Source organism: Galeopterus variegatus, unplaced genomic scaffold (genome assembly GCF_000696425.1).
Source record: "Galeopterus variegatus unplaced genomic scaffold, G_variegatus-3.0.2 Scaffold569, whole genome shotgun sequence".
Taxonomy (NCBI): Eukaryota; Metazoa; Chordata; class Mammalia; order Dermoptera; family Cynocephalidae; genus Galeopterus; species Galeopterus variegatus.
In genome coordinates this window covers 182,846-194,562 of record NW_007726680.1, presented here as the reverse complement: position 1 = coordinate 194,562, position 11,717 = coordinate 182,846, and the positions used below count along the sequence as shown (strand labels likewise).

Genomic DNA, 11,717 nt, shown 5'->3' with positions numbered 1-11,717 from the left:
CTCTACCGAGTGCGCCACCGGGCCGGCCCTGCTCTGTCATTTTCTGCCACGTGAGACCCCTGCACTGCTGTAAAGTCACCACTAAAGAAGACTGTCACCAGATGTGTTCCCTGGACTTTGGACTTCCCAGCCTCTGAAACTGTAAGCAATAAATTTCATTTTCTTACAAATTACCCAGTTCCGTGTGTTTTCTCATAAGTGACAGAAATGGACTAATACACACATTATGCAGCACAGCATTCAGCAATGTCTTTGCTTGGCCATACAAATAGCTCCTTCAATATGAAAAGATACTTAACCTTACTCATAAGATAAGTGCAAATTAAAATTAAAACTATAGTACCATTTTTACCGATCAGATTGGCTAAGGTAAAAGGTTATTAACACTCCATTGATAAGAGTGAGGGAGAACATTCTTACACATAGTCCACTGATGGGAGTATAAATTGGTACAACTTTCTCTGGAGGGCAATTGAGTAATTTCTGCCAGAATTACACATGGTTTTGGCCCAGAAATTCCATCTGTAGGATTTTGTACAACAGATACACTTATAGATGAGAAACGATGTATACACTGGGTTTATTCATTTCAACAAAAATTTGTTCATAGTTACAAAAGATTGCTAACAACCTAAATGGCCACTTATAAGGAACTGGAACTGGCAGAGTATATTGTGTTACAGCAAAACAATGGCAACATTAACAAAGAATAAGGAAGGTCTTTATGTACTGATACGGAATGATCTCTTGATTTATGTTGCAATATGGAAAAAACAAGGTGCAGAACTTGTTACCATGTACAGGAGAAGGATAAAAAGATGTGTTTGCTTGGGAATGTGTACATAAGAGACACAGTAATAGTGTCTCTTGTTACATAAGGTAACAGTGATTGCTGGGGTTGGAGGAAACGGGTGGCTTGGGTCCAAGAGGGAGGAACTAGTGAATACCTTGTTGTACCTCTGAATTTTGAGTCACGTGAATGTACTTCCCGTTAAAAACATAAACAAACCAGAAAATATGCATAACAAACATATTTCTACTGACTTCATTGGTTTTACTAGGCTCATAGTACTCAATGCCATGGTGGCGCCTGAGTTTATTTTACATTCCCTTGTTATTTTTATTGTCTGATAGTTATTTGTTTACCTTCTTCTCCCCGAGGGAAGGATTTTATCATCGATTTTTCAGCTTAGTGTGTTTCAGCAAGCACTGATTGACACCCACAAGAACTGACAGTGTCCACAATCCAGGGGAAACAAAAGTGAGCGAGTTGTGCTGGAAATGCCCTTGCTTACGAAGAGCTCACAGTAGTGGGGGATACAGACAGACAAACAAAGGATCACAATGCAGTATTAAGGGTGCAATAATAGAAGTATGCACAAAGAGGAAAGTGCAATAGTGGAGAGGAAAGCTGATTGCTTCCGGTGGGATGGGAGAGGTGGAATTACCAGGGAAGACTTCACGGAAAAGCTGGAGTCTAATCAGGGTTTAGAAGGGTGCATAGAATTTTTCAAGGAGCGAACTCTTCGGGTGGACAGCATGGTGGGTTCTGGGGAGGGCTCCAGTCCAAAGTGGAGGCGCAGGAGATGAGGCTGGGGTGCAGAGGCATGAGGTGGAAGAAGAGCAGGTCAGGTCAGCAAGGGCTTTGAATAGCAAGACGCTTGGATTTTTATTCCGCAGGCAACAGGGACGCCAGAGGCTTTTAAGGTCGAAAGGAACGAGTCCCAGAGCCTGGCACAGGGAGGGCAGGTGTGCAAAGATGGTCGAATTAATTCGGTGGCACGAATGTACCAAGTCTTCTCGCCCACTTCGCCCTCCCCTGCAACCTTAAGGATGGCTTAGGCAGGGGTAAGACAACTTGTGAGGCCAGTGTGTGCGTAAGTGTGTAGGTGGAGGGAAGCTTCTCAACCGTTGTTTGGCCCCAGAGTGAGTCCCACCCACACCCCCACCCCCACCCCACCCTGTCTGCCTGTTGGTCTAGGCGTTGATTGCTTCTTCCTTCATCTTTTCTGCCTAAATCTTCATCTGCTGCCCGCTACCCCCGCCAAGATAATGGCTTGCACGCCCTGCCCCCACCAGGGCTCCGCCGTTTTGGCTGGCGCTGAGCTCTGGGTTGCGTAGAACTGGGGGCCCCAGCGCGAGGCCTGCCGCCCACGCCCAGACCCCAGGGAAGACCTCCAAGAGGGCGGGGCCTCGGGTTCTGTTATTTGGTGCGTCCACCCTTCTTCCACCTCAGAAGGCGCGAAACGTCTTTGGGCGAGATGGGTACCTACCGCGTCCGCGTGTCCACCGGGGCCTCGCTCTTCGCGGGCTCCAACAACCAGGTGCAGCTGTGGCTGGTGGGACAGCGCGGGGAGGCGGCGCTCAGCACACGTCTGTGGCCCGCGCGGGGCACGGTGAGATGTCCGGAGCCGGGCGGGCTGGGCTGCGCCTCCGGCCACAAATCCGTCGAATGCCGACCGGGTCCCCACTCCTGGGGCGGTGGGCGGCAGACTAAGAGCCCGGTAAAGTCCCCGCCGCCGGCCTCCCCGGAGTGGACGGGACACTCCTGCACGCCGCTCATTCCTCGGAGCTCTCTCGTCTCGAAACTCAGAGGTCACCCGAGCGCCTGTCTGTCCTGTTGCCTCTGTTTTTGAAAGATGCTATTTCTAGCCGCTACCGAGTCTGGGTGTGCGACCTTGCGGGCTTTATCACTTCAGGGGGTGGGTATTGACACGAGGTGGGGGGAGGTGGAAGGAAGAAGCCAAGACACGAGAACAGTCTTCGCTTCCCGACCCACCCCCTCTCCGCTCACATCCACCCGGTCCTGTTACTTTCCTTCCTCCGCCCACCCCCGAATATCCCCGCCTGTTCCGCTCTTTCCCAGAACCCCGGATCCATGTGTCCGTCCCACGGACCCTTCCACGGAGCATGCCCAGGTGACGGCCTTCCCTCCTCTCACCTCCCAGGCCCCTCCTGCTGTCTCTCCCAGGTGGCACTCGCGCCTCCTTCCTCTCTTCGCCTCGGTCTAACCAGGAATCGAGCGCAGTCAGTTCTAACTCCTGCACGGCTCCCACATCCATGTCCTGATGTCCACCCCACCCGGTCACCAATGTCCCCACGAATCGGCGTCACCTTCGCCCTCTTAACCAGCCGCGCCGCCTCTGCTCCAAACCTTCCAAACCCTTCTGTAGCAAGATCGATTTCTCCCCGGTACAGGCCCACCCTTAAAACGTTCCTTCTGCTTAAGACACTTGAACGGTTCCCGCTTGTTCTCGGGACCAAATCCAAAACCCTTGGCTTAGCCTTCGAGCCGCTCACACCGGGCGCCCTGCGCTCCCGCTGCAGGACGCGGCCCGCCCTCCCTTCGCCGCTGCTCTCTCCGTTTCCTCTGCTTGGCACGCCTGTCCCCTACCTTTCCGTCCCTCTCACTCTCCCTGCTGAGTCATCTCCACCTCCGTGTCTCCGCCCCGACGGAAAGTCCTCCGGGAAGGCCGCGTGGGGCCCCTGTCGGCCTCGGCGGGGTCTCCCAGCTGTAACTGCCTGGTCAACAGCGCGTTTCCCGGCTCAACTGTGCGCGGGGTTCCCAGTGCCCGGCCCAGAGCTTGGCACAGCCAATGACTATAGGGAGGAAACAGTGAATCAAACAGTGCGCCTTTCTTCTCCCCTTCCCCACCCACTCACTTGACGACACAGAATTGGGTCGGGGGGCACCTGCCCTGTGAGCTCTCCCTTTCTCTTCTTGGCCCCCTTCGGGCTGCTCTCCCAGAGGCCCAGCGGAAGGGCGTCCGGGGGAGCAGGGCTCAGTCCCACGGATGCTCAGCTTCTTCTATCGCCCACAGGAGGCGGAATTCAAGCAGGACGTGCCGGAGTACCTGGGGCCTCTGCTGTTCGTGAAACTGCGCAAACGGCACCTCCTTCAGGATGACGCCTGGTTCTGCAACTGGATCTCCGTGCAGGGCCCCGGGGCCAGTGGGGACGAGTTCAGGTTCCCTTGTTACCGCTGGGTGGAGGGCGACGGCGTCCTGAGCGTACCGGAGGGCACTGGTAAGCGTGGGGCTGCGGGTGAGGAGGCCTTCTCTGGGGGTCGTGTGTGTGTGTGAAGAGCGTGCAGGGCGTGGGGGCTGGAACCTGGAGGGCAGGCGTCTTTGGGGGTTGTGGAAGAGGTAGGTTGTTGGAGCTGACACAGAGTGGCATGGAGGCTGGGGGAAGCGACAAGCCAGAAGAACAGGCTGAGGAGACACTCTGGGCAGGGACAGGAGAGAGGCTGTTAGGAAAAGTCATTGCCCTTGCTTTCTTCTGCACTTCTAGGCCGCACAGTGGTGGACGACCCTCAAGGTCTGTTCAAGAAACACAGGGAAGAGGAGCTGGAAAAGAGAAGGAAGCTGTACCGGTTAGCCCTACTCCCCGACCCCACAGTGAGCTGCTGACCCTCTGCAGTTCCAATGTCTGATTTCATTTCTACCCCACAGGTGGGGTAACTGGAAGGAGGGGTTAATCCGGAATGTGGTTGTGGCCAAAATAAATGACCTCCCTGTAGATGAGCGATTTCTGGAGGACAAGAGAATTGAGTTTGAGGCTTCACTGGCTAAAGGGTGAGAGCAAGGGGGGCTGGGTGAGGGGGGGCTGTCCTGGTCTAGTGGAGGACAATGGGCTCATGGGTTGCACCAGCCCAAGGTAGGTGCCTGTGGTTGTAATGTTTGGTTCTAAGAATAACTCTCAAACTCTTTGCCCCGTCCTTCCATGAAGGCTGGCAGATCTCGCTCTCAAAGACGTTTCAAATATTCTGACTTATTGGAATGATCTGGATGACTTCAACCGGATTTTCTGGTGTGGCCAGAGCAAGCTGGCTGGTCAGTGGCCTCTGCCTCCTCCCCAATACTTCTCCCAGGACTCTTACCCCCTGATCCCACCCAATCCAGGGGAATTGAAAGAAACAGGGTTAGGAGACCAGAGGCTGGGGTCTCTCTGGTAGGCTGGGGTCAAGTGGGGATGGTTTGGTGGAGGTTGGATGGACCTGAGCTCAGATCCCATAGCATGCTCAACTGCCTTCCCCAGAGCGGGTGCAGGACTCCTGGAAGGAGGATGCCTTATTTGGATACCAGTTTCTCAATGGTGCCAACCCCATGCTGCTGAGGCGCTCCGTTCACCTTCCTGCCCGCCTAGTGTTCCCTCCAGGGATGGAGGAACTGCAGGCCCAGCTGGAGAAGGAGCTCAAGGTATGGACATCAGAACCCTAAGGAGGCAGAGCAGTGAAATGGAGGTGGGGTCAGCATCATCTGTATTGCTGCAGGGTCCACTGTGGGACTGGCTTGCTGCCATTCACAGGAAGTGATTCTGCAGGAGAAATCCTCAGCGATCCTGGAGAAGTACACCTGCATGGCCTTCCTACTCACATGAGAATAGTGTGCTGTGGAGGGAGGGCGTACAAGGTTGAAAGAGACAGAGTCAACTTGAAGCAATGTAACTGGGCCTTGGTGCTAGGGACTCAGCGGGGGTGCAGAGTAAGAGAATCAGGGTTGGGGGTGTGATTGTTAATTAGGAGTCAATGTGAAACAATTGATAGAGAAAATTCATGGGATTATAGGGTCAGACAGACTTGGATTTGAATCCTGGCTCTGCTGTTTGTAAGCTGTGTGACCTCAGGCAAGATACCCAACCTCTCTAATCATCTGTTTCCTCTTCTGTAAAACTGGGTTAATTCAAGTACATATAAGAATTATATGAAGTAATCAGCATGTGATCCACTACCTGGTACAAAGTAAGTGATGGAGACAAGTTAGCTCCCTTCTCCCTTTGGGGAATCAAGGTGGGAAGAAGATGCCTTATGTTGATAGCAGCCCTTGCCATATCCCCTCATCCAGGGAGGCACGCTGTTTGAAGCTGACTACTCCCTGCTGGATGGGATCCAGGCCAATGTCATCCTGTGTAGCCAGCAGCACCTGGCTGCCCCTTTGGTCATGCTGAAACTGCAGCCTGATGGGAAACTCTTGCCCATGGTCATCCAGGTGAGAGGACTGAGAATTTCTGCTCCCCAGGGGTTGGCCTTCTCAGCTCAGCCCCTCGTCCAAATTCACTTAGTACCCATTCTCTGCCAAAGCATTGTGATAAGGCATTGGGGGAGACATTAATGTAGGAAATAGACAATCTTTGATTTTAAAGGGTTTTCAGTCAGGCTGGAGAGACAGACTGGGTAAGTCTGAGTAAGCTCCAGTACTGATGAAGTCCCTGAGGACAGAGACAGTCTGGGAAGGAAGGATCACTGGAGGCGGGGTGGTCATGAGCCTTGGAGAGGGTCAGGACTTAGACAAACAGGAAGGAGGGGAAAAACCTGTCCCAAAGGGCAAGATGGGCTAAGCAGAGAGGCTGAGATAGAGGGGTCAGGAGATTCCTAGTGGACAGTCAGACTGGAGTGTTGGGAAGTGATGTGAGGTGAGAGGGGCCAGATCAAGCCAAGCTAATAAGGAGGATGAATAAGGGAAGCTGGTGAAAGCTGCTATGAAAAATGCTGTGGACACAGTATACAGGCAATTGTGTTTAGGATGGATTGGAGAAGGGAGACCCTAGATACAGGGATTAGGGTGACCTGTTACAGTGATTGCCCAAGGTGGAAGTGATGGGCTGAAATGTGTAGTGGCTGTAGGGATGGAGGGGAAAAGTGGGTGGGAGTGCAGAGAGATTCAAGGAGAGAGAAAAAGGGGGAGTCAGGCCAGGCACCTGCAGAAATAGGGCAAATAAAGAGGGAAAGATGTCTGGATGGGCTTTTGTCTTGAAAATATTGAGGTAATGGGGAGACATTCAAATTGTCTAGCAGGCAGCTGAGAACTGGAGACTTAGTCTTCTGTGTAGAGGTCGTGTTGAAAGATTGGAGAGTGGCTGAGATTTCGGAAAGAGTGTGGGGTGAGGGAAGCAGGGGGTTTGAATCTTGTCTACACTGAGAGGGCTGAGAGGTGAAGAGCGGCTGGAGAAGGTAGTGGAAGAGCAGTTTTTGCAGAAGGCTGAGGGCGGAGCAGCTTGCTAGTGTTAATGCACCTGTAGGAAAAGGAGGGGAAGGACTGGTAGCTGTAGGGGAGAGCAGCAGCAAGATGGAGAAAGCTAAGCAGATCTGAAGGACAAAGGCAGAGGTTATACACGGCAGGGAGGGGAATCACTGGGCACCTGGCACTCATCTCCTCTCTCCTCTTCTCCCTCTTGTCCTTGCTCCAGCTCCAACTTCCAAGTGTGGGATCCCCCCCACCTCCACTTTTCCTGCCTACGGATCCCCCAATGGTCTGGCTCCTGGCCAAATGCTGGGTCCGTAGCTCTGATTTCCAGCTTCATCAGCTGCAGTTTCATTTCCTGAGGGGACACTTGATGGCTGAGGTCATTGCTGTGGCCACCATGAGGTGTCTTCCATCGATACATCCTATCTTCAAGGTAACACCTTATTCTCTTCTCTCCTGCCTGCCTCTCTCTCTGCCTCAATATACGTTCCGACCTCTGGAGGCTTCCTCTTTCTGGAATCTCAGGGTCTGGAGAGAACCAACCAGTAGAAGACAAGGGAGTGAGGGAGGGCGAGCATGTCTTGCTGCATTTTCAATGGGCAATGTCACCTCCCAAGGGGGTGAAGATAATTCTTGGGGAAAGGGGCAAAAAAAATCTTACTCTTTCTATGTAGAAAGCACAGATATTCATAGAGCATATAAACAGTTCATGCAAATGATTGAAGATTCCATCCAACTAGAGGGGACCATGCAAATAAGGTAAAAGGCCTTTTTCCAGCCAATCTTTGACAAGTTCTAAAATAGTAACATAGGTCAGTTAGAGGGGCTCAGGCCCACGACGGTAGCCTTGTTTATTACAGACAATTAGAGCAAAATATTCACCCATTAAAAATGTTTATTGGGTGCCTTCTATGTGACAAGAACCATTCTAGAGGCTAGCGTTAACATCCGGATCAGGCGAGGTCTTGATTTTTTAGGATTTTCATTTCCAATAGGGGCAAGCAGACAATAGAGTTTGTATTGTAATATATTAGCTGTGGTAAGTATGATGCACAGAATCAAAGCAGGGTGATGTGAGGGCGAGTTTAGATTGGGTGGCCAAGAAAGTCTCCCTTGAGGAGATGATGTACAGAATGAGAATATAAGGGGGAGTCACTGTGAGATGATCAAGGGAGCACTCAGAGTTCTGTGCAGAGGGAGCAGCTCGTGCAAAGACCCCGAGGCAAGAATGAGCTTGGCTTGTTTGAAGAACAGAATGAAGGGGAGTGGGAGGAGATGAGGTTCTGGAGGTAGGCAGGGGTTAGATCATACATTCTCAGTGGGGGCAATTATGCCCCCCAAGGGGGTGAAAATGATTGGGAGGTTGAAAAAATCTTGTTATTTTTATGTATAAAGCACGGTTATGATACAGTACATAAACAGATAGACAGTGTATATGTAGCATGAAAATTTCATGGGGGAAGTAAGATTAGGAAAAAATGTCTCAGAAGGCTCCTTAGGGGGCTGATAATAAAGAAAAGGTTGGGAAACATTGGTCTAAACCTATGAAAAGAATATAAAAAGAAAAGGAGAACTATTTCAATTATCATAAAGCGCCAAGTCAATGGTTTGTGGATTGAATTAGGTGATGCAAATCAACTGAAAACTTGGTGTTGAGAAGCCACCGAACTTCAAGTCTATGCTTTTCCTGAAGACCTGATGCCTCTCCTGCTTTCAACCCGTTTCTCACAGGGCCTTGCTACACCTCTCTTCTGACTTTGCCCTTCCCTGCTTTTCTCCCTCTAGCTTATAATCCCCCACCTGCGATACACTATGGAAATTAATGTCCGGGCCAGGACTGGGCTGGTCTCTGACATGGGAGTTTTCGACCAGGTATGGAGAGACAAAGGGGGATTTGCAGGTTCACTCTCCCTTCCAGCTCTGGCCTCAGGGAAGCTTGATTTGCCTGACCCTGCTGTCCTTGCTTCTCAGGTGGTGAGCACAGGTGGGGGAGGCCATGTGGAGCTGCTCAAGCAAGCTGGAGCCTTTCTAACCTACAGCTCATTCTGTCCCCCTGATGATTTGGCTGACCGGGGGCTCCTGGGAGTCAAGTCTTCCTTCTATGCCCAAGATGCACTGCAGCTCTGGGAAATCATCTCTCGGTGAGGCAAATGGGAAGGCAGGGCTAGTGGGGTGGGGGTGAAGGTGGAGGTCAGGACCTCTCTTGCCTTGACCCCTTGGCTGCAGGTATGTGGAGGGAATTGTGAATCTACACTATAAGACAGACGTAGATGTAACAGATGACCTTGAGCTGCAGAACTGGTGTCGAGAGATCACTGAAATTGGGCTGCTAGGGGCCCAGGATCGAGGTAAGAGGAGCTCCTGCTCTGAGATCTCAGACACAAAACACAAGAGATTTGTTCGAATCCTCTCTACTTCTATGGAATCTTCCAGAAGCATTTCCAACCCCTATGACAACTCCTAAAGGCCTTCCCAGATTCTATTTTCTCTCAGCTAGAGGCAGGTCCCATCTTATACACTGAAATTCCCACCAGGTTCCAGATGCAGTGGGACCAGTGATTGCTCATAAATGTTTAACAACCAGCTCTCTGGAAAAAAAGCCCTGATTTGTAGCATTTGCCCATTTCCATGGTGTAAATATTCCCATTGTGGCTACCAATGTGATGTCAGCCAGCTTGCTCAACAGCTGAAAAGTTAACATCATTGACTCTTATGAGCCCGTATGAGCTGCACCAGCACCCCACTGAGTGACTCTCCTAGCAGAGCTCCCTGTTTCCCCAGCCCACCCCACTCTCATGTTAATTCTCACAAGAGTTGCTGCTAGTTCCTGGCACCCCTTCTCATGCATCTCTGCCTTGTCTCTCTGAGCTCTGCTTCTACTCCTGGCCTCAGCTGTAACTTTCCTCACCTCTTGTAGGGTTTCCTGACTCTTTACACTCTCGGAACCAGGTTTGTCACTTTGTCACCATGTGCGTCTTCACCTGCACTGGTCAACACTCCTCCACCCACCTAGGCCAGGTATTTACCAGAGGCAGGCAGCTGGGAATTTGTGGCCTGGAGTGGGAGAGGGGGTTGTGTGCAGGTGGGCTAAAGGGATTTCATGCTTAGCATACATGGACTCTGGATCCCTGCCCCTCCTTAGCTGGACTGGTTCACTTGGGTCCCTAATGCACCCTGCACAATGCGGCTGCCCCCGCCGACCACCAAGGATGCAACGCTGGAGACAGTGATGGCAACACTGCCCAACTTTCATCAGGCTTCTCTACAGATGTCCATCATTTGGCAGCTGGGCAGACGCCAGGTCATTATGGTGAGAGCCAGGTGCCTGGGTTCCTGCGGAAGGAGGCAGCTTTGGGGAGGTGTGGCATGCCAAACTGGGGTCATAAGGCTCTTAGTTCCTCCCTTTTCTCCATTCCAGGTGGCTTTGGGCCAGCATGAGGAGGAGTATTTTTCAGGCCCTGGGCCTGAGTCTGTACTGAGGAAGTTCAGGGAGGAGCTGGCTGCCCTGGATAAGGAAATTGAGACCCGGAATGCCAAGCTGGACATACCCTACGAGTACCTGCGGCCCAGCCTGGTGGAAAACAGTGTGGCCATATGACCGTCCAGTCTTTGCATGTTTCAGCTCCTCCACCCAAGCCACAACCCCATTCCTTCATGGTTTCAGCCCTGCCCCCCCAAATCCCACCCTCTTCCCATGTCCCAACTCCCTAAAGAGGCGCTTTTTTGTTGTCTGTGCCCCCAGTGAACACATGTTGTTGTAGATGTGCTGAAAACATGGGGCCTTGCTCCATTCCTTCCTGTCTCCTTTTCTATTTTCCTCCCTTGCTCTCTTCCCTCGTCATTCAGATCTCCCACAGGGCAAACAATAGCCACATTTGCATCGATTATTTCAAGAATAGAATAGGGTGATAATGCAATATTACTCCACACTTTAATGAACCAAATGTGGTTTTGAGTCTAAATTGAGTTTGACAACAACAAAAAGATATTTTAGACTAATTATAGAAAAGAACTAAGACTGAACTATTTAAATAAAATATTGGCAAAGGAATATAGAGCATCAAAAAAATAATTTCTTTTCTCTTTCTAACTGGATAGGATTTAGCACATGTCCTGAAGCCAGACACCCCACAAAGCAAACACAGGGATTCTCAAGATTTTTTGACTCTCAAGATTTTCATTTTATGGCTCATTTAGAAAACAATGAATGGAAGTAAACTGGTTAAACTGAAGAAGCTGCTTCTGGCTGGAGATATTATTTTGGCCTTGGGGCTTCAGCCCGAGGGATCTATATCTGTAACCCTCTTGCAACTCACTGGTCGGGAATCTCCAAATTAATATAGTTAACTGGAAGAATGCTAAAAATTTCATTATTATCTTAAGTACAACAAGAGATTCAATAAAATCCAACTTCTGTATCTGGTGAAAATTTTGGAAAAATAAACTTGGAAGTTTTCTTTTTTTTAGATATGAAGAAAAGGCATAATGAATTTTATTATATCATAGTTTTATGTGACACAAGAGCCTTCAGAATGAAGACCCCAAGATAGGGAAAATTGTGCATATTTATGCTTAGGTTTTATGGAGCAGGCACAGTTGTATAGAAATGCAATTAGAGAAGAAAGTATGATCTAATGCTGATAGACTGAGTGGGGAAACCCAGCAAGGTCTATCTGTTCAGACTGAAAGTTTTATTTCTTAATATGATAATCTGTGGAGATTTTAAAAAGGAAACTAACAATACATAAACCCCAA

At 50.3% G+C, this 11,717-nt stretch overlaps 1 protein-coding gene across 1 annotated transcript; it reads left to right on the top strand.

The window, feature by feature from the left end:
• Positions 1-902: 902 nt before the first annotated feature.
• LOC103588408 (arachidonate 15-lipoxygenase) lies at positions 903-11,098 on the top strand. Its single transcript, XM_008570071.1, has 15 exons — positions 903-1,745; positions 2,237-2,396; positions 3,822-4,026; positions 4,291-4,372; positions 4,452-4,574; positions 4,729-4,832; positions 5,038-5,198; positions 5,844-5,987; positions 7,186-7,395; positions 8,748-8,834; positions 8,934-9,103; positions 9,189-9,310; positions 9,880-9,980; positions 10,105-10,272; positions 10,381-11,098. Exons 2-15 carry the CDS (start codon positions 2,262-2,264, stop codon positions 10,558-10,560), a joined length of 1,992 nt encoding a protein of 663 aa, XP_008568293.1. The 5' UTR covers positions 903-1,745; positions 2,237-2,261; the 3' UTR covers positions 10,561-11,098.
• Positions 11,099-11,717: the final 619 nt, after the last annotated feature.